The following is a 22,576-nucleotide window of genomic DNA, read 5'->3' as shown; positions in this document are numbered from 1 at the left end:
AATTGCATCACCCTGTCATGTGACCAAATCCTCAGCTCTGATTGGTATACGTTTGAGGGGACATACACATACATACATACATACATACATACATACATAGATACATACATACATACATACGGATGGACAAACTGTTCTAGATGGCTTTGCCCTATGGGCTATGCCATAAAAATGATCGTCATGAAGCTTTACCAAGTTGTAGAGGTAGTCACAACTGAGAAGCCGATTGATTTTGAGGCCAAAGGTCAGCTTGAGGTAAAATTTCTAAAATCGTCATTTTTCATCCGATTGCCGTTGGTAAGAAACGGCTGGCTTGGAAAGCGATAGCAAGCTGATTGGTAACTGAACACACCTAGATTAGCAAGACAGACTGAGGACCCTTTTCTGATTCTGCCGCATGTGTAATGAAAAAAGTTAATTGTCCCCCGTCGCACCGCGGAGCGAAAGGGGGACTATGGTTTTCCCGTCCGTCCGTGCGTGTGTGCGTGCATACGTACGTGCGTGCGTGCGTAAGCGAAGGACCGAATTCTAATTTGGTGTGTGGGTGCAACCCACGTCAAAATCCAAGATGGCCGCCGCCATGTATGTCTGACGCCATCTATGTCTGAACCTTGTGAGCGGAATATCTTGAAAAATAAGCGAAGTACCAACTTCTAATCTGGTGTGTAATATCTTGGCATAAGGAAGAACGTTATTGAAAATTGGGTCGCCATGTCAAATTCCAAGATGGCCGCCACCATATAAATATGTCTGAAACTTGTGAGCGAAATATCTTGAAAAATAAATGAACTACTAACTTCTAATCTGGTGTGTGGGTGTATCTACGCATAAGGAAGAAGGCTATTGAAAATTGGGTCGCTACGTCAAAATCCAAGATGGCCACCGCCATGTAGTCTGAACCTTGTGAGCGGAATCTCTTGAAAAATAAGCGAAGTACCAACTTCTAATCTGGTATGTGGGTGTATCTACGCATAACGAAGAACACTATTGAAAATTGGGTCGCTACGTCAAAATCCAAGATGGCCACCGCCATGTATGTCTGAACCTTGTGAGCGGAATATCTTGAAAAATAAGCGGAGTACCAACTTCTAATCTGGTCTGTGGGTGTATCTAGGCATAAGGAAGAAGGCTTTTGAAAATTGGGTCGCCATGTCAAAATCCAAGATGGCCGCCACCATATGTATGTCTGAACCTTGTGAGTGAAATATCATGAAAAATAAACGAACTACTAACTTCTAATCTGGTGTGTAGGTGCATCGACACATAAGGAAGAACGCTATTGAAAATTGGGTCGCCATGTCAAAATCCAAAATGGCCGCCACCATATGTATGTCTGAACCTTGTGAGTGAAATATCTTGAAAAATAAACGAACTACTAACTTCTAATCTGGTGTGTGGGTGTATCTCGGCATAAGGAAGAACGCTATTGAAAATTGGGTCGCCACGTCAAAATCCAAGATGGCCGCCGCCATATATATGTCTGAACCTTGTGAGCGAAATACCTTGGAAAAATAGACGAACTACGAACTTCTAATCTGGGGTTTGGGTGCATCTACGCATAAGGGAGTACGCTATTGAAAATTGGGTCGCCACGTCAAAATCCAAGATGGCCGCCGCCATATATATGTCTGAACCTTGTGAGTGAAATATCTTGAAAAATAAACGAAGTACCAACTTCTAATCTGGTGTATGGGTGTATCTACGCATAAGGAAGAACGCTATTGAAAATTGGGTCGCCACGTCAAAATCCAAGATGGCCGCCGCCATATATATATGTCTGAACCTTGTGAGCGAAATATCTTGAAAAATAAACGAACTACTAACTTCTAATCTGGTGTGTGGGTGTATCTACGCATAAGGAAGATCGCTATTGAAAATTGGGTCGCCACGTCAAAATCCAAGATGGCCGCCGCCATATATATATGTCTGGACCTTGTGAGCGAAATATCTTGAAAAATAAACGAACTACTAACTTATAATCTGGTGTGTGGGTGTATCGACGCATAAGGAAGATAGCTGTAGAAAATTGGGTCGCCACGTCAAAATCCAAGATGGCCGCCGCCATATTTATGTCTGAACCTTGTGAGCGAAATAACTTGAGAAATAAACGAACTACTAACTTCTAATCTGGTGTGTGGGTGTATCTACGCATAAGGGAGAACGCTATTGAAAATTGGGTCGCCACGTCAAAATCCAAGATGGCCGCCGCCATGTATGTCTGAACCTTGTGAGCGTAATATCTTGAAAAATAAACGAAGTACCAACTTCTAATCTGGTGTGTGGGTGTGTCTCCAACCCACTCGCAAATATTATCGACTCTTCCATGTTTTCTGCGTCTTCCACTTTGTCAACTCACATCACTTCACCGACGGGGGACCGAGGCATAACGCTTGTTTCTGGTGATTTTCAAACCTTTTCACCTTTTGTTACTTCCACAACCGAAGGTGAGTGGAGGTTTTGTTTTCACCCCTGTTTGTCTGTTTGTTTGTGAAGAGGATATCTCAAAAGATTGTGGAAAGATTCGGACAAAAATTGGTGGATGAGTTGGGTGTGTGACAAGGAAGAATGAAATCAATTTTTGTGAAGATCCGAATCCAAATGCGGGCCCGAAAGTTTTTTTTGTTTTTTTAAAAGTGTTTCTTCACTGTTGAGAGATAGGACCAAAAACGATATGATATCACGATATCTCAAAGTTGTGGATGGATTATAACAAAACTTGGTTGATGATTTGGCTAAGTGACAAGAACAAGCAATTCGATTTTGGTTAAAGTTGGATCCAGATCCGACCTATCAGTACCCGATCGAACATAACATAAATTGTTCACCTGGTGGAGGTGTTCACTCTTTACCGAGTTCACTCTCTACCGAAAACTTTAAAAAAAATAGTTTCATCACGTGACAATGCTTTCTTTCCTTGAGATGGAACATTCCCTTACGCTGTGTTTATCACCACTCACAAGGTGATATGTTTTGTCGGCAAAGTGAGACCCACCCTCGGTTTCATCTTGAAAGATTATGAACCATGATCGGTCTCTCGTTATCTTTCGTGATCTCGAGTTGCATTGGTTGCATGACGTCATTTAATTTGGGGGCGCTGGACACGTACCCTGTGTCCCCGTACGTTAATCCACCACTGCTGTGCCTTGTATTTATTGTGATGTTTTTTTAAACGCTTCTGTACACCGACCTTGATGCTCGGTTAGAAAGCCACCGTCTACAATTCCAATGTAAGAGACATAATTACTCTTCTTTTGGGTCTTCAGAGTCTTCGGGGTCTTTGGAGTCCTCTAGGTCATTTGGGTCTTTTGGTTGCTCAGGGTCTTTTGCGTCCTCAGGATATTTTGGATCTTCAGGATCTTTTGTGTCCTCTGGGTCTTTTGTGTCCTCTGGGTCATTTGGTTTCTCTGGGTTTTTTGGGTCATTTGAGTCTTTTGGGTCCTCTAGCTCTTTTGGGTCCTCTGGATTGTTTGGGTCCTCGGGTCTTTTTGGTACTCTGTATATTTGGGGTATCTAAGGGTCTTTGGGGTATTTTGGGTCTGCTTATTAATGTTTCGTCAAACAAGGTCGAGTGTTTGAAGAATCTGAATTTAAGATTGAACAAGATCAGAGAGGTTTGAGTTATCTTGATGTTCCCATATGCCTCCTCTGACCAATGTAAATCCAGTGAGTCTGATTGGAATTGTGCTTGAAAAAGAAATGAAAACGACTCTCATCTCTTAAATGGGCTAGACTAGTACCTCGTCTGAAAGAAGCAAGTATGATCATCAAAGTTGATCTGAATTTGTGAATGACTGAGCTTTGGTCATTAATGATAAGCTGATTAGTTAAGCTTGTCATTAATGATAAGCTGATTAGTTAAGCTTTAGTCATTAATGATAAGCTGATTAGTTAAGCTTTGGTCATTCATGATAAGCCAATTAGTTAAGCTCTGGTCATTAAAGATTATATGCTGTATTTTGGCTAAAATCAGTGGCAGGGGCGGGAGAATATTTGAGGAGGTTGAAGCAGCACACGAGTATATTCGTATTTTTATGTCCCTCGAGATAATGTAATGTAATGACATTGTGTACCTGCATTTAGACTAAGAACCTCAAAAGCATTCCTTGCATTTTCAATTGTTTCTCTGAGCAATATTTGAAATACCAAATGGATGCACATTTAACAACTCAATCATTTTCCTTTGAGTATCTTGCATGGAATTAAATCTCAAAATGTTTTACAAAAATGGAAGAGGTTTTACAAAGATAGAAATATCAATTGTAAAAACATTATATAAGGATGAGTGGCCAACGACCAGGACATGCATGTCGGTCTTACCAGCAGTGTGTTTGAGTAGATTGCTTGACATCCACGTTTCAATTTAAGAATTGCAGAATAGAACACACCATCAGGTTCAATGGTGTAAATAATGAAGCCCAATAATAGTACTTGGTATAAAAGTCTATTTTAATTATGCTTTGTCATTGACCACAAGGTACAACGAATATAACTCCCTGCCCACTCCCTTCCATTAGGGGGAGCTTAACGGAGTCCGAGGCTTGGTGCCATCAAACTTTTTGGAAGAGGTTCCTGCTGATGTAGAGGTCAGAGTACTTTGCCCTGTGATGTATTCTGCCATTAGTGAAATTCGCTTTCGTTCATTGACATGGCAGTAGTCTTTCCTTGCTGTTTCAGTGTTGAAGTCTCATACGTCTCTTTTGTGACTGGTTACATTTTTTTTTTTTTTTTTTTTTTTTTTGTATACTGAATCGAGGCTCGTGAAAGAGCTAACATTTACTTCACAAACAATTCAACCAGACAAACAAAATATATAAAAAGAGGGAGCGGAAGACAAGATGGGGAGAGAAGGGGAAGCACACAAACACAACATTTGAGAGCAGGGAGATGTGTGGAAGGGAGAGGGCTTGGGGGGAGGAAGCATGGGAAGGGGGGGGGGGGGGGGAGGGAGAAGTATAAAACACAAGGACACCAAGGACTTCCAGGACAGAAGTTGGTATTTCAAAAAAGTGGAATTGGGGTGAAATTAGCGGGGGTAGAAAAGATCAAGGTTTTGGATGGGGGGAAGATAAGAGATGGTGGTGAACAGCTGTTTTAAAGACCTGGAGGGTGGAGTGGGATTGAAGAGAGTGAGGGAGTTTGTTCCAGAGGCGGGAGAAAAGAGGAATGAAGGAGTGAAGGTGAGCAGATAGTCTTGATTTTGGCAGTTTAACCATAAGAGGGTTGCAGGCAGATCTTGTGCGACCTGTAGGAATATTTGCGGGACAGAGCCCAGAGAGAGCTGGGGGGGGGCAAGGCCAGCGAGGAGTCGGTAGAAGACGGAAAGACCACCAACCTGCCTGCGGTGAGTGAGTGATAGGCCCTTGGAGTTAGCTTCATCGCGGGAGATTCCAATGATTCTGAATGCTTTGGTTTCAACAGCGTGAAGACGAGCTAGGTGTGAGGCAGGAGCACCAGCCCAGAGGGGAGAGCAGTATTCCATTGAGCTGCGGATGAAAGCCTTGTTTGTGGTGAGGAGCTCAGGTGTGCCAAGGAAGGACTTTGCACGACGGAGGATGCCCAGTCGGCGACTGGCTTTGGAAGCCAGATTTGAAATGTGGTTTTCCCAGGAAAGATCATGGCAGATAGTGAGACCCAAAAGCTTGAGTGACAGAACTTCTTGGAGAGGATTATTCAGAAAGTGGATGGGAGGGTTGTCCAGTCGGTCTTTTCGGAGAGACATCGTAAGAGTGTGAGATTTGTCAGGATTGAAAGACATGTTCCACTTGTTTGCCCAGTCTGTGATTTTGTCCAGGTCTGCAGAGAGTGAGGAGGCTGCAGACTGCCGATCTGAGGGATGAAGAATGGAGCGACAGAGAGTCGAGTCATCAGCAAAGAGATAGAGAGGATTTTCAAGAGAGTCAGAGAGATCATTGATGAAGACCAGAAAAAGCACAGGGCCCAGAACACTGCCTTGGGGAACTCCAGCATGAACAGGAAGAGGAGATGAGAGAAACCCATTCAGTGCCACATGTTGACTACGACTGGAGAGGAAGTCCGCCAGCCATGCGTGGAGATTTCCATGGATACCAAAAGAGGAGAGTTTGGTGAGCAGAACGGGGTGCCAGACCGTATCGAAGGCAGGTGATATGTCAAGGGAGACTGCTCTAATTTCCTGTTTGGCATTGAGGACCTCCATCCATAGTTGAGAAAGCAGAAGCAGCATGTCCAGAGTAGAGTGACCAGGTCTGAAACCAAATTGATGATCAGAGATCAAGCCATTGGAGAAGAGGAAAGATTTCATATCTGAAGCAATCATGGATTCCATGACTTTGCTGATAATAATTTGGAGAAGGCTGATTGGTCTGTAGTTGCTGGGATCTGTTTTTGCACCTTTTTTGTGCAAAGCGGTGATGTTGGCAGATTTCCAAGCATATGGAAGATGACCTTGAGCAAAAGAGAGGGTGAAGAGAACAGAGAGAGGGAGTGAAAGAGCGGAAGAACAGGATTTTAGGACCCGTGAGCTGATGCCGTCAGGTCCAGTTGCAGAATCAGAGTCGAGGGTTGACAGAAACATTTCCACCTTGTCAGGAGGAAAGGACACATAGTCCAGGAGCAGCTGGGTACGACTGGGAACGGTGGGTACAGAGAGGGATGGGTTTGGGACACAAGATTTAGAGGCAAACAGAGTTGAGGCCTTCAGCTTTTTCACGTGCGGAGTCTGCCGTGTGGCCATTTGAGGTGAGGGAGGGGATGGAGGGGGAACAAACACCAGAAACAGATTTGACCAGACGCCACCAGGATTTGGAAGAGGGAGACAGATAAGAGAGTTCGGTCCTGAGAACGGAGAGATATTGTTTTCTGGCTCTCCTGAGGGTGGACACACACTTGTTTCGGGCTTTGTGAAAGGAAATGAGATTTCCTTCCGTTGGATTTGCTTTCCAGGAGACGAAAGCAAGTTGTTTCTGGGCAATAGCCTCACCACAAGATTCCGTGCACCATGGACGGGAGGAAGGGTATGACAACTGAAGATGAGATGGGATAAATCTGTGCATTAGAGAGAGCAATTTACTTTGGAAGAATTCCCAGGATGAGTTGATGTCAGAGGCAGTAGAGATGGGAGACCAGTCCAGATGATTGATGGCTGCTTGAAGACCATGCCAGTTGGCCTGAGTGAAATGCCAGACTTGTCGACGCTGAGGAGGCTCTCTGAGAATGGTCAGAGAGATGTCCACTTTAACAAGCACATGATCAGAAGAGCCGATCGGAGCAGAAGAAGAGCAGCAGACATTTTCAGGGAAGTTAGTCATAACCAAGTCCAGAAGAGAAGATGCTCCGTTGACTGAGATCCGGGTCGGGAAATTGACAGATTGTGTCAGTCCCAGTGAGTCACAGAAGTCCTTTGCTGAAGAGCCATGGATGGTGAGAGAGGTACCCACACCCAGCCAACTGGCATGGTGACAGTTGAAATCACCACATATGAGGAAGAGAGAGTTGGGATGGGTAGATAGAAGTTGGTCCATATTATCAGACAGCGAGATGTAGATGGAGTCATCACTGTTTGGTGGACGGTACAACACACATATGAACAAAAGGTGGGAGCGAAGGGGAAGCCGTAGCCAAAGGTATTCCTGGGGGTGAGGTGGAGAGAGGACAGTGCAGGGCGAGTGAGGAAGAGAGTTTTTTTTAATAAAGATAGCAACCTCACCTCCAGGACGAGGCTCAGGTCTATCATACCGGAGGAGGGAGTAACCTGGGAGAGATACCAAGGAATCAGAGACATCATGAAGGAGGAAAGTTTCTGTTAAGCAGATCACGTCCGGTTTGTCAGAAGCAACCTGTATGCAGAGATCAGTTAAGTTTGAGCGAAGGCCCCGGATGTTTGAGGTCCATACTGTTAAGGAAGAGGAAGGGGGAGCATCGGATACAGAACAGGCGGGGGGGGGGGGGGGGAGCGGTAGGGTAAGATAAGATGTGGAAGAGGAGGAAGAGGTAGGGAGAGCTGTTGAAGGTGTGTCAGAGATTTCAGAATAGCTTGGAGAAAGGGAAGAATGGGGCGGACAAAAGGTTTGATGGTGATTGGGTGAGGTGCATTGAGGTGTTATTTGAGGAGGCGGAAGAGTGAGGCAGAAGGTTGAGGGAGATGAAGGTGAAAGTTGGAAGGGGGAAGAAGCGGGGAGGATGCTTTGAGGAGGAGGGGTGAGAGGGGAGTCTCGGAGGGGAGGAGCGAGGGAGAGTCTCGGAGGGGAGGGGTGTGGGGGGAGTTTAGGAGGGAAGGGGCAAGGGGGGAGATTTGAAAGGGATGGGTGATGGGGAAGATTTGGAGGGGAGGGGCAAGGGGGTAGATTTAGAGGGGAGGGGTGATGGGGAAGATTTGAAAGGGATGGGTGATGGGGAAGCTTTGGAGGGAAGGGGTGATGGGGAAGATTTGGAGGGGAGGGGCAAGGGGGAAGATTTGAAAGGGATGGGTGATGGGGAAGATTTGGAGGGGAGGGGCAAGTGTGAATATTTGAAAGAGATGGGTGATGGGGAAGATTTGGAGGGGAGGGGCAATGGGGTAGATTTGGAGGGGAGGGGTGATGGGGAAGTTTTGAAGGGATGGGGTGATGGGGAAGATTTGGAGGGAAGGGGTGATGGGGAAGTTTTGGAGGGAAGGGGTGATGGGGAAGATTTGGAGGGGAGGGGTGAGATTGGATTTTGAAAAGTGTACGATTAATGGGAAACAAAAATTTATTGCAAAATGAGTTTCTTGAGACATTCGAGTCAAAAATACGTTTGAGGACGCTGAAGGATGGGTGGAGTGCTGGAGAGTTTAGGGAATGAATGAAAGATGCACTGTAAGAGATGGATTTTTTTTTTGGAATGAATTGATTTGGTGAGCAAGTCGAAAGCATCCTTTTATAGAAGAAGAAGAAAAAGGTGTTATAGAATATGACAGAATACAGTTCTTCAGGGGACAGATTAAACATTTTTTAACAACGTGATCACGTGATCACAAACAACATGGTCGAAGAACGAACGATCAAATAAAAACGAACAAACGGATAAGAACAGAGAAGGAAAATATTTTTATTTTATATTTTTTTGAGGAGATTTTAAAACAAGGAAGTATGGGGTGAAAAGACCGGGAAAACCAGAGACCGAAAGTAATTGCAGCGCGATCGAAGAACCGCTGAGACAAAAACAAAGCCTCAAGCCAAGGTCGGACACGGTAGCCTACTACACTAGGCCTCAGAATACGCGACACGAAAGAACCGACGGGTATGAAAAACCAACACCGAGAATCCTATTAAAGACACCCCAATAGGTACATACACTGAAAGAAAGATACAGTTTCGACAAAAACACAATTGTGAAAAATTACTTAACTTCGAAAGCGTGCGAGCAGGGACAGCTTTGAATAGACGTGACCTCCAATCTTGCGCATCATCAGATTTGTGGGGGTAGGTGATGACATACCATAGTGGAGAAAGGGTTGTGTAGTATTAGCATGGACCGTGGACACGTAGGAGACATTTTGATGTACATTAGCAGGGAAACTGTGATCTTAAGGTTGTTTATTGGTTCTTCACATGGGGTGGGGATGGGGGGTTGGGCGGGAGTGTGAGGACATGATGATTAGGTAGGGTTTAAGGATAATTTCCCCAGTGAGTGCTTCCCCCTGTGATCAATCCCCTACGTTTTTACGTTCACACGGCTGGCCCTCAAAATTCAGCTCCATTAACCAACAACACTGACATGTTACCGACGGAAATCCCACACATTCACTGTCGGGCAAAACCCCGCCCCACCACGGCTGACATAATCTGAACATTCCCGAAGAGACTAAACTTTGCCTCAAAGGGATCGTAACGGACAGGACATTCTCCGTGCTTCATCATTGTTTGTGGAGACATGGGATGATTTGATGGAGCTCGGTGATTGGCCAGGGGTGACGTCAGAGCAAGCAGTTCAGGGTGGTGGAGAAGAAGAATATCTCTCTCTTTTGTCCTGGTTGCTCCGGCAGACGGCTGCTTCGTGCCCGTGGCCGCTGGTGGAGTGAATTTCGGAGCATTTGTGGCACTTGGAATAAACATGGAAGAAGGTGTGGTTGATGGGTGGTGCTCTTCGGGGGTGCTGTGGCCGCGCTGTGCTTTCTGGCGAGGAGTGAGAGAGGAGAACGTCTTTCTGCCGCTTCGCGGCTCGGGGTGGTCGCATGGTTGATTGGCGTCATTGTGAACATTGTGGACACGTCGACGCTCGGTCCTTTCGCCGACCGGACCCGTTCAACAACCACCAAGTGTCCAAAAGTCCTCGTTGAGTGTCGGCCGACTAAGAACATTTATTTTTCTTTTTCTTTTCCCTTGTCCGTATTTGTGTCAGCGTGAGAGTCCCTCGAGTTAGATTTATAGTTTTACCTCAGCATTCATTTTTATTGTCTAACCTTTATTTCATTAAATTTCCTAATGTGGCATTTTTCATTGTCGTATTGTTGATTTCCCTTGTCTCGTTTCTGTGTTTGTGGGTTCGAGGAATAAACCCCGTGGATTTGGTCCATGCAGGAAAGCACCCTGGTTTCCTTCGCCCGCACACGACGGACTGACCACCAATTTTCGGCTTGACCGCCTTGGAGTGACTATCTGCTGCCCGCGATCTTCATCACTGGCAACACGACACTATTCAACCCTTGGAGAGTGGAATTGTGGCATGACCACTGCACGTAATGTATTATTCGTTTAAATTTAGATGCTCAGCTGCCTGAGCAGGGGTGGGGAAACCGACGTGGCTCGTGGTCGTTGAGGGCGACACGGCTCATGGTCATTGAGGGGGGGCGTGACTCCAGGTTGTTGAGGGGGCAAGGCTGAAGTTCATCAAGGGGGACACGGTCAAGGAAATCGAGGAGATTGCAGCTCGAGGTCATTGAGGGCGACGTGGCTCGTTGTCGTTGATGATGACACAACTTGTGGTTGTTGAGGGAGATGTGGCCCAAAGTCATTGTGAAGGGGCTCCAGGTCATTGAGGGGGAATTGGCTCGAGCTCACTGAGGAGGACGCGGCACTTGTTCATTAAGTGGGAGGGAGATCGAGGTCGTTGAGGGAGACACTGCTCAAGGTTGATGAGGAGGATGCGACTCGGTCATCGAGTTGGAAACGTCTCGAGGTCGTTGAGGGGGACGTGGCTCGAGGTCATCGAGGGTGATGCGGCTCGTGGTCTTTGAGGGTGACGTGACTCATGGTCGCAGCTTGAGGTCATTGAAGAGGACCTGATTTCAAAGAGTCCCCTTCCCCAACGAGGCTTCAGAATGCAGATCTAAGCAGATACCCAGGGGGCCAATATAGGTGCATCCGGCACGGCGTGCTGTTTTATGTTTGACCATGTGGGTACTTTCTATCAGACGATAATGACAAATTAGGCAGGTATAACCCTTGCAGTTTTTTGCTCAAAGTCCAGAAACGTAAATCCAAGATAGCCAGCCACTTATGATCGATTTATCAGAAAACCACCATTTTGCTCAAATATCAGTAGATAATACACACAAAATCATCAGATGAAGTTCTAACCATACATTTATACTCTCATTTTGACATATCATTATAGTTATCACAAGCAAAAGCTGTAAATCCAAGATGGCCACTGCAGAAGAATTGTACACTTTTAATTGTCCATTTTGTCGTGGTTTACATGAAGCATTTATTTCCTTCAGAAGAGGGAGAAAAACATCTCGGCATGACTTTGAATGACATCGGGTATACACGGATATTTAAACACATCAGCTGTTACAGGATGAAGTCATCCAGCTCATTATTTCTCCCCCAATCCTTATACACAAATAATTTATATAGTCTTCATTTGTTTACCTCCTGGCGGTGGTTGTGTGAGTTTGAAATTGCAAGGCAAGAGGTTAGGAGGAGGTAGGTGATCGCAGAGGCAAGGGGCCTTGTGGAGATACCGACACTGACATCACACAGTACTTGAGACAACAACATTCTCCAAGGTCCGCATTTCCCAGATATTAGTTATAAACATCCCGTTCTGGCTCCGTAATCCTCGGCCAAGCTGCCTGACTTCAAAGGGAGACAGCCTTGAGTTGCCCAACTTACTGCCGCCTGGCCTGAGAGCATAATAGACTTGTTCTCATCCGATTACAGTGTGTAGAATTTATAATCCATTTCGCATAATATGTTATTCCGATAGTTGATCTATCCCAATGTATCTTAAAAGGTTGCCCTTAAGAGAAAACACCTTTGGTTTGGCTTTTAATAAACTGGCTGAAAATGACTTCTAAGCTCGGTTTTATTTACAACCGATCTGGACACAAGCTTTGATCAATAGTGAAGATTAAATTTAAAATAAGAAGATTAAATCCGTCTTCTACCGACTCCTCTCTGGCCTTGCCCCCCCCAGCCCTCTCTGGGCTCTGTCCCCCAAATATTCCTACAGGTCGCACAAGATCTGCCTGCAACCCTCTTATGGTTAAACTGCCAAAATCAAGACTTTCTGCTCACCTTCACTCCTTCATTCCTCTTTTCTCCCGCCTCTGGAACAAACTCCCTCACTCTCTTCAATCCCACTCTACCCTCCAGGTCTTTAAAACAGCTGTTCACCACCATCTCTTATCCTCCCCCATCCAAAACCTTGATCTTTTCTACCCCCGCTAATTTCGGTCCCCATGTGTTTTATACCTCTCCCCCCCCCCCCCCCCATCCCCTTCCCATGCCTCCTGCCCCCAAGCCCTCTCCCTCCCACACTTCTCCCTGCTCTCAAATGTTGTGGTTGTGTGCTTCCCCTTCTCTCCCCATCTTGGCCTCCGCTCCCTCTTTTGTATATTTTGTTTGTCTGGTTGATTTGTTTGTGAAATAAATGTTAGCTCTTTCACGAGCCTCGATTCAGTATACAAAAAAAAAAAAAAAAAAAAACCCACACCACCATCCCATTTGCCTGAACATCACAATCTTGGTCATTCTAAAACGCTTTTGTTTCTTTTGCAAATTTATGATGGACAATCTTCTACGACGTGGGGACATATCTCTCAAACGTGACAGCGAATGTGGTGCCGTGTTACCAAGAAGTGGTTGACAATGACATTAGTATAGCTGAACAAACCCAACTGATCCTAAATATTGACCAGCAGCTAACAGATTTTGCATAGCTCTCTTGATCAGTTCAATCAGTCCCTGCATAGTCAACCTCCATCTGTGTTTTGCTTGACATTCCTTGAAATGTTAGATATCCTTTTTTGTCCCCCGTCGCACCGTGGAGCGAAAGGGGGACTATGTTATGTTGAAGGCTGCAGGCACAGACGACATGGTCCTCATCGAGGCCAGGCCTTAAATAAAAGAGGTGCATTGATAGAAAAGTGAAGAAAGAGAGAATAGTCGAGGAGTTTTTGTGGAAGTAAAAAAAATCTGCTTTTTGAAAAGGTTAAGGTCGTAAGTATTTGGAAAGACATGGGAAGGTAAAGAGTGAGAGCAGTACTCTTTACAAGGACGAATAAATTCTTTATATAGTTGAAGAAACTGTTGAAAGGAGAAGAATCTTCAACATCTGAACAGGACTCCTAGTCTTTGAGGCAGACTTAGCTATTTATGTAATGTGTGAATTCCAGGATAAATTTGATATTGGGGTAATACCTAGTAGGTTTATTAAAACATATGGTGTAATTGTGGAGCTTTCAAAGGAGATTGGAGAGTTGAGGAATTTTAGAGAGATAGATGGGAAGAAATTGAGTTTTATAAGCATTAAACTTAACATGATTACTTTTGCCCCCACTGGGGAATCTTGTCCAGCATGCCGGTTTTCTGTATTGCCGTTTCTTATGGTCCATTTGTATATTTGAATGTTTGTTTTCATTTGTATAAATTATGACACCAATGCTTTGTTGAACTCGAACAACACTGACGCACGACGTCGACCTATATGCTTCCGCCCACATTATTCCATCATTAGAATACTTGTACCAAGTTTGATTTAAATCCATTCAGTTGTTTTCAAGTTATCACATTTTTACCTGACATGACCTCTGACCGTTGACCTCTTGACCCCAACATCTAATCAGTTAATCTTTACATTGTGGCGGACACGAAAGCACTGACGTGGTGACATCACCCCGCACACCGAGTGGGGGTGGGCCACGCCTGGGTGAGAGGCGTGGCCTCACGATATACACGGGGCGCGCAGCCCTGAGAGTTCAGTGTTACAGTGAGCTCTTGAATAAAGACTCTTACAAATTACCGCGTTGTCCACTTCCTCCTTATTTACAAACAGCGCGCGTAACACCGCGCTTTACTGGTGACCCTCGACGTTGGATCTGCCGTAGCGATCCTTCCAAACACGACGCCATTGCCATGGCCAACAACGCGATGTCGATTAAACTTCCCGAATTTTGGGAGGCCCAGGCCGAAGTTTGGTTCGTCCAAGCCGAAGCCCAGTTTCAGCTTCGGCGCCTCACCCACGACGACATCCGCTACTGCCACGTCGTCGCCTCCCTCGGGTCCGGCACGGCCGCTCGAGTTGTGTCCGTCCTTCGCCACCCACCGGACGGCCACAAGTACGAGGCACTCAAGCGGCTGCTCCTAGCCACGTTCGGCCTCACGGAGGATGCACGGGCCGACCGCCTCCTGGATCTCCCCGAGCTCGGCGACACGCGCCCGTCGGTCCGAATGGACCATATGCTGTCACTGTTGGGCGACGAAGCCCCTGGTTCTCTATTCCGGGCGCTTTTTCGTCGCCAACTTCCAGCACAGGTACGCCTCGCGTTGGCCGGGACCGTGCTAACGGAACCCCGAGCATTGGCCGCCGCGGCGGACAGGTACTTCGCGGCTTCGGACACGCGGGCGAGAGTCGGTGCGGCCGTCACGGACCTCGAGGCTGATGCTGCTGATGATGCTGATCCACAGCATCAGCTTACACAGCATACGCAGCATGCTGATACGCACCTCGTGGCCGCCGCCACGCCCCGCCCACCGCCGCGGCGAAAACCGCCACCGCGGGGAACACCGCCAACTCCGCCGGCCTGGCGGAGCCAGCCGCACTCCTCCAGCTCCACCACCTGGTGCTGGTTCCACGCCAAGTTCGGCCACGAGGCTCGACAGTGTCATCCGCCATGCTCCTTCAACAGGTCGGGAAACGCCCGGGCTGGCGCTCGATAGTGGCAATGAGCGCCGGCCGTTCGAACAGCTTGCTGTTCATCACGGACACCTTATCCGGGCGCCGTTACCTGGAGCGCAGGTGAGTGTCGTTCCTGCCGGTACGTCGGACAAGCACGCTGCGGGCGGGGGCCCCGCGCTGCTTGCCGCAAACGGGACGCCCATCCGTACGTACGGAAAACGCTGCCTCTCTCTGCGGTTCGGAGGGCAGGTTTTCCGATGGTCGTTCGTCACCGCCGACTTGCCCATGGCATTGCTTGGCGCGGACTTCCTGTGCGCAAATGGGCTCCTGGTCGACGTAAAGCACAGACGTCTTGTCCAGGCCGAGACGTTCAGCTCGCTCGCTTGTGCGCTGCCCAGCTCGTCGAGCAGCCCACTGACCGGCTCACCGAGCGGCTTGCTGAACGGTTCGGTTCCGGCCACGTTGATCTGTACGCTTCCGGCAGCGGATGAATTCACCCGCCTCCTCGCCGGCTTCCCGGCCCTCACGCGGCCCACCTTCTCGGCGGGGGCCGTCAAGCACGGGGTGGCCCATCACATCCCCACCGTCGGGCCACCGGTCTACGCCCGGGCACGCCGCCTCGAGCCGACGAAGCTGGCGGTAGCAAAAGCGGAGTTCGCTACCCTGGAGCGACTCGGCATCGTCCGGCGCTCGGAGAGTGCTTGGGCGTCGCCGCTGCACATCGTGCCGAAGCCCGGCGGGGGATGGCGACCGTGCGGGGACTATCGCCGTCTCAATGACGCCACCACCCCCGACCGCTACCCCGTCCCCCACATTCAGGACTTTTCCGCCCGTTTGGCGGACATGTTCTTCTTCTCGAAGGTGGACCTCATACGCGGTTACCATCAGGTCCCCGTCAGGCCGGAGGACGTCCCGAAGACGGCGGTCATCACGCCGTTCGGACTCTTCGAATTCCTGCGGATGCCCTTCGGTCTGAAGAATGCGGCTCAGGCGTTCCAGCGGCTGATGGACAGCGTCCTGCGCGACTTGGATTTCGTATCCGTCTACCTGCACGATATCCTCGTCGCCAGCGCGTCCCGCGAAGAGCACCTACACCACCTCCGCACGCTCTTCGAACGCCTGGGCCAGCATGGCCTGATTGTGAACCCCGCAAAGTGCCGGTTCGGCGTCGCCGAACTCGATTTTCTGGGGCACTGCGTCACCAGGCACGGAGCCGTCCCCCTGCCGGCCAAGGTGGAGGCGGTGAAGGGGTTTCCGCGCCCCCGCACGATCAGGGGGCTGCAGGAGTTCCTGGGCATGGTGAACTTTTACCATCGGTTCCTGCCCCGTATCGCCCGGCTCCTGCGCCCCCTGCACGAAGCTCTTCGAGGTAAGCCGGGCAAAGGCGACATCACCTGGACCGAGCAGATGGACGCGGCGTTCACGGGCGCGAAGCTCGCCTTGGCTAACGCCACCATGCTCGCGCACCCGGCGCCCGATGCGCCGATCGCCCTCACCACCGACGCCTCGGACTACGCGGTGGGCGCGGTGCACGAGCAATGGGTGCGTGGAGCTTGGCAACCGCTGGCCTTCTTTAGCCGGCAGCTTCGCCTGCCCGAACGCCGTTACAGTACCTTCGACCGCGAGTTGCTCGGGCTTCACTTGGCGGTCAGGCACTTCCGCCATCTGCTCGAGGGCCGTGCATTCACGGCCTTCGTCGACCACAAGCCGCTGGTCTTCGCGATGGGCAAGGTCATCGAGCCGTGGTCGGCCCGGCAGCAGCATCACCTCTCGGCCGTGTCCGAGTACACGACGGACATCCGGCACGTCGCGGGGAAGGACAACCCGGTGGCGGATTGCCTTTCCCGGGCCGTCGCCCACGCAGTCCACCTCGGCATCGACTACGCCCGGATGGCAGCGGACCAGGCCGCTGACCCCGACGTCCAGGCCTTGCGGACCGCCGTCACAGGCATCCGCGTCACCGAGGTGCCGTTCGACGGCATGGGCGCGGCCCTCTTGTGCGACGTCTCCCTCGGGTGGCCTCGCCCCATCGTGCCCGCGGGCTGGCAGCGCCAGGTGTTTGACGCCATCCACGGCCTGTCCCACCCGGGCGCGAGGGCCTCCCAAAGGTTGATCGCCGACAAATTCGTCTGGCATGGCCTCCGGAAGGCCGTCCGCGGCTGGGCCAGGACGTGCCTCGCGTGCCTCGCGTGCCAGCGCGCCAAGGTGCACTGGCACACCCAGGCCCCGTTGGCCCCATTTACAGTGCCGGAACGCCGGTTTGACCACGTCCACGTGGACCTGGTGGGACCTCTGCCCCCCTCGCGGGGTTTCACCCACGTCCTCACCATGGTGGACCGCACCACCCGGTGGCCGGAGGCCGTGCCCTTGGCATCGACGACGGCGGCGGACATCGCGCAGGCTTTCATCACCACCTGGGTCGCCCGGTTCGGCGCCCCCTCAGACATCTCGTCCGACCGCGGCCCCCAGTTCACCTCGGAGCTCTGGGGGGCAGTCGCGCAGGGGCTCGGGGTCCGGCTACACCGAACCAAGGCCTACCACCCCCAGGCTAACGGCCTGTGTGAGCGATTTTAACCGCTCATTGAAGGCCGCGCTCCGGGCCACCCTCCGCGACGGCGGCTGGGTCGACAGGCTCCCCTGGGTCCTGCTGGGCCTCCGGACTGCGCCCAAGGAGGACCTGCGTGCATCCGCGGCGGAGTTGGTCTTCGGGCAACCGCTGCGGGTGCCGGGCGAGTTCCTCCCCGACTCCACGGCACCATGGTCCGCGGCACAGCAGCGCTCCGCTCTGCAGGAGACCGCCCAGAGGTTCGCCCCGGTGCCAACGGCACGCCACGGGCACCCACCGACGCACGTCGCCACGGAGCTTCGCACGGCGGAGTACGTCTTCGTCCGCCACGATGCCCACCGGACACCACTGCGGCCCCCGTACGACGGGCCTTTCCGCGTGCTGGAGACCGGGGTGAAGCACTTCACCCTGGACATCGGCGGTACTCCTGACCGCGTTTCTGTGGACCGCCTCAAGCCGGCCCACCTCGACGTGGACCATCCACCGCCAGTGGCCCGACCCCCGCGTCGGGGCCGCCCCCCTGCGGGCGGACCCCCGGCACCGCCCAGCCCCGCCGCCCCCCGGTCCTGCACCCATCCCAGGGGCAGCCGGAGGCATCCCAGATGGCATCCCTGCATCCCAGATGCCGCCAGTCGCCAGGGGGCGCTTCGACCGGGTCATCCGTTTGCCCCGCAAACTGGCCCTTCAGGTGCGCGGGGATTCTGGGGGGGCGCGTGTGGCGGACACGAAAGCACTGACGTGGTGACATCACCCCGCACACCGAGTGGGGGTGGGCCACGCCCGGGAGAGAGGCGTGGCCTCACGATATACACGGGGCGCGCAGCCCTGAGAGTTCAGTGTTACAGTGAGCTCTTGAATAGACTCTTACAAATTACCGCGTTGTCCGCTTCCTCCTTGTTTACAAACAGCGCGCGTAAGACCGCGCTTTAACATCATTATACATACCTGTACGAATTTTGAATTAGATGCCTTTAGCCGTTCTCAAGTTAGAGACTATTACAGACTTTTACCTTTGAGTTCTTCACCCCAAATTCAAATCAGTTGATCTTCACCTCATTATACATACATACCTTCACCAAGTTTGAATGACATACCTTCTGCCGTTCTCAAGTTATCGCGATAACGAAAACCTATCACGGACGGACGGACAACCTGAAAATGTTCGGCCGTGTCGGCGACTTCGTCGGCGGAGGCATAAAAATGTTAATTTTGACGTACAGAGTGTTGTCCAGCAAATGCAAATGCTTGCCATGTGTGCATTCCATGTTTGAAAATATCCGTTGCATGTTGGAAATCAAACACTCACATGATCTGTTTTTCTTACTCTGGCAGGTTACCCTGAGTGAGGTGGGTCCGTCGCCACCACCCTACGGCCAGCGGGATGGCGGCCATGAGCCACCGCGCCACGAGGGACGGCACAAAGACAGACGGGCCTTGCAGTATGGAGCCAGGGATCAGCAGCGGCAAAGCTCTCGTAATCATCGTCATGACACCCCCCGCTAACTTTTGGAAAGGGCGGCGAAATGATCGGGAATGTGAAACAGAGACTAACAGACATCTTTCCAAAGAACTAGCAACCTCAAAGCGACAGAGTTGAAGGCAGCATTTTAAACCTTCAGTCTTGGACGTGTTTCTGCCTTGGTGGCGTCAAGGGGAGGGAAAGAGAGGTGGATGGGAGGAGAGGGAAAGAGAGGTGGATGGGAGGAGAGGGAAAGAGAGGTGGATGGGAGGAGAGGGAAAGAGAGGTGTATGGGAGGGGAGGGAACTAGAGGTGGATGGGAGGGGAGGGAAAGAGAGGTGGATGGGAGGGGAGGGAAAGAGAGGTGGATGGGAGGCGAGGGAAAGAGAGGTGGATGGGAGGCGAGGGAAAGAGAGGTGTATGGGAGGAGAGGGAAAGAGAGGTGGATGGGAGGGGAGGGAAAGAGAGGTGGATGGGAGGAGAGGGAAAGAGAGGTGGATGGGAGGAGAGGGAAAGAGAGGTGGATGGGAGGCGAGGGAAAGAGAGGTGGATGGGAGGGGAGGGAACTAGAGATGTATGGGAAGGGAGGGAAAGAGAGGTGGATGGGAGGGGAGGGAACTGGAGGTGTATGGTAGGAGAGGGAAAGAGAGGTGGATGGTCAGGGAGGGAAAGAGAGGTGGATGGGAGGAGAGGGAAAGAGAGGTGGATGGGAGGAGAGGGAAAGAGAGGTGGATGGGAGGCGAGGGAAAGAGAGGTGGATGGGAGGCGAGGGAAAGAGAGGTGTATGGGAGGGGAGGGAACTAGAGGTGGATGGGGGAGGGGAGGGAAAGAGAGGTGGATGGGAGGAGAGGGAAAGAGAGGTGGATGGGAGGCGAGGGAAAGAGAGGTGGATGGGAGGGGAGGGAACTAGAGGTGTATGGGAGGAGAGGGAAAGAGAGGTGGATGGGAGGAGAGGGAAAGAGAGGTGGATGGGAGGGGAGGGAACTAGAGGTGTATGGGAGGAGAGGGAAAGAGAGGTGGATGGGAGGTGAGGGAAAGAGAGGTGGATGGGAGGCGAGGGAAAGAGAGGTGTATGGGAGGGGAGGGAACTAGAGGTGGATGGGAGGGGAGGGAAAGAGAGGTGGATGGGAGGCGAGGGAAAGAGAGGTGTATGGGAGGGGAGGGAAAGAGAGGTGGATGGGAGGGGAGGGAAAGAGAGGTGTATGGGAGGGGAGGGAAAGAGAGGTGGATGGGAGGAGAGGGAAAGAGAGGTGGATGGGAGGCGAGGGAAAGAGAGGTGGATGGGAGGGGAGGGAACTAGAGGTGGATGGGAGGCAAGGGAAAGAGAGGTGTATGGGAGCGGAGGGAACTAGAGGTGGATGGGAGGGGAGGGAAAGAGAGGTGGATGGGAGGAGAGGGAAAGAGAGGTGGATGGGAGGCGAGGGAAAGAGAGGTGTATGGGAGGGGAGGGAAAGAGAGGTGTATGGGAGGGGAGGGAACTAGAGGTGGATGGGAGGGGAGGGAAAGAGAGGTGGATGGTAGGGGAGGGAAAGAGAGGTGGATGGGAGGAGAGGGAAAGAGAGGTGAATGGGAGGGGAGGGAACTAGAGGTGTATGGGAGGGGAGGGAAAGAGAGGTGGATGGGAGGAGAGGGAAAGAGAGGTGGATGGGAGGCGAGGGAAAGAGAGGTGTATGGGAGGGGAGGGAAAGAGAGGTGGATGGGAGGAGAGGGAAAGAGAGGTGGATGGGAGGAGCGGGAAAGAGAGGTGGATGGGAGGCGAGGGAAAGAGAGGTGTATGGGAGGGGAGGGAACTAGAGGTGGATGGGAGGCAAGGGAAAGAGAGGTGTATGGGAGGGGAGGGAACTAGAGGTGGATGGGAGGCGAGGGAAAGAGAGGTGGATGGGAGGAGAGGGAAAGAGAGGTGGATGGGAGGCGAGGGAAAGAGAGGTGTATGGGAGGGGAGGGAAAGAGAGGTGTATGGGAGGGGAGGGAACTAGAGGTGTATGGGAGGGGAGGGAAAGAGAGGTGGATGGGAGGAGAGGGAAAGAGAGGTGGATGGTAGGGGAGGGAAAGAGAGGTGGATGGTAGGGGAGGGAAAGAGAGGTGTATGGGAGGGGAGGGAAAGAGAGGTGGATGGTAGGGGAGGGAAAGAGAGGTGGATGGGAGGAGAGGGAAAGAGAGGTGGATGGGAGGCGAGGGAAAGAGCGGTGTATGGGAGGGGAGGGAAGTAGAGGTATATTGGAGGGGAGGGAACTAGAGGTGTATGGGAGGGGAGGGAACTAGAGGTGTATGGGAGGGGAGGGAACGAGAGGTGGATGGTAGGGGAGGGAAAGAGAGGTGTATGGGAGGGGAGGGAACTAGAGGTGTATGGGAGGGGAGGGAAAGAGAGGTGGATGGTAGGGGAGGGAAAGAGAGGTGGATGGGCGGGGAGGGAACTCGAGGTGGATGGGAGGAGAGGGAAAGAGAGGTGGATGGTAGGGGAGGGAACTAGAGGTGTATGGGCGGGGAGGGAACTAGAGGTGGATGGGAGGAGAGGGAAAGAGAGGTGGATGGGCGGGGAGGGAACTAGAGGTGGATGGGCGGGGAGGGAACTAGAGGTGGATGGGAGGGGAGGGAAAGAGAGGTGGATGGTAGGGGAGGGAACTAGAGGTGTATGGGAGGGAAGAGAAAGAGAGGCGGATGGGAGGAGAGGGAAAGAGAGGTGGATGGTCAGGGAGGGAAAGACAGGTGGATGGGAGGGGAGGGAACTAGAGATGTATGGGAGGGGAGGGAAAGAGAGGTGGATGGTAGGGGAGGGAAAGAGAGGTGGATGGGAGGAGAGGGAAAGAGAGGTGGATGGTAGGTGAGGGAACTAGAGGTGTATGGGAGGAGATTGGAAAGAGAGGTGTATGGGAGGGGAGGGAACTAGAGGTGTATGGGAGGGGAGGGAAAGAGAGGCGGATGGGAGGAGAGGGAAAGAGAGGGAAAGAGAGGTGGATGGTCAGGGAGGGAAAGACAGGTGGATGGGAGGGGAGGGAACTAGAGATGTATGGGAGGGGAGGGAAAGAGAGGTGGATGGTAGGGGAGGGAAAGAGAGGTGGATGGGAGGAGAGGGAAAGAGAGGTGGATGGTAGGGGAGGGAAAGAGAGGTGGATGGGAGGAGAGGGAAAGAGAGGTGTATGGGAGGGGAGGGAACTAGAGGTGTATGGGAGGGGAGGGAAAGAGGGGCGGATGGGAGGAGAGGGAAAGAGAGGTGGATGGTCAGGGAGGGAAAGAGAGGTGGATGGGAGGAGAGGGAAAGAGAGGTGGATGGTAGGGGAGGGAAAGAGAGGTGGATGGGAGGGGAGGGAACGAGAGATGTATGGGAGGGGAGGGAAAGAGAGGTGGATGGTAGGGGAGGGAACTGGAGGTGTATGGGAGGAGAGGGAAAGAGAGGTGAATGGGTGGGGAGGGAACAAGAGGTGGATGGGAGGAGAGGGAAAGAGAGGTGGATGGTAGGGGAGGGAAAGAGAGGTGGATGGGAGGGGAGG

General features: G+C 51.5%; 1 protein-coding gene across 12 annotated transcripts in view; it reads left to right on the top strand.

Annotated features, from left to right (window-relative positions):
• Positions 1-19,309, top strand: part of RIMBP2 (RIMS binding protein 2) — a 716,511-nt gene extending 697,202 nt beyond the window's left edge. For all 12 annotated transcript variants that reach the window (XM_068119472.2, XM_068119471.2, XM_068119470.2 and 9 more), the window contains 2 exons: positions 4,515-4,583; positions 18,962-19,309. In XM_068119472.2, the coding sequence (XP_067975573.2) occupies positions 4,515-4,583; positions 18,962-19,132 (240 nt within the window). In that variant the 3' untranslated portion in view covers positions 19,133-19,309. The remainder of the gene's footprint in view (positions 1-4,514; positions 4,584-18,961) is intronic.
• The last annotated feature ends 3,267 nt before the right edge of the window (positions 19,310-22,576 follow it).

The sequence above is a fragment of the Myxine glutinosa genome, chromosome 6, assembly GCF_964187855.1.
Source record: "Myxine glutinosa chromosome 6, kmMyxGlut1.1, whole genome shotgun sequence".
NCBI lineage: Eukaryota > Metazoa > Chordata > Myxini > Myxiniformes > Myxinidae > Myxine > Myxine glutinosa.
This window is presented reverse-complemented; position numbering and strand designations above follow the sequence as displayed.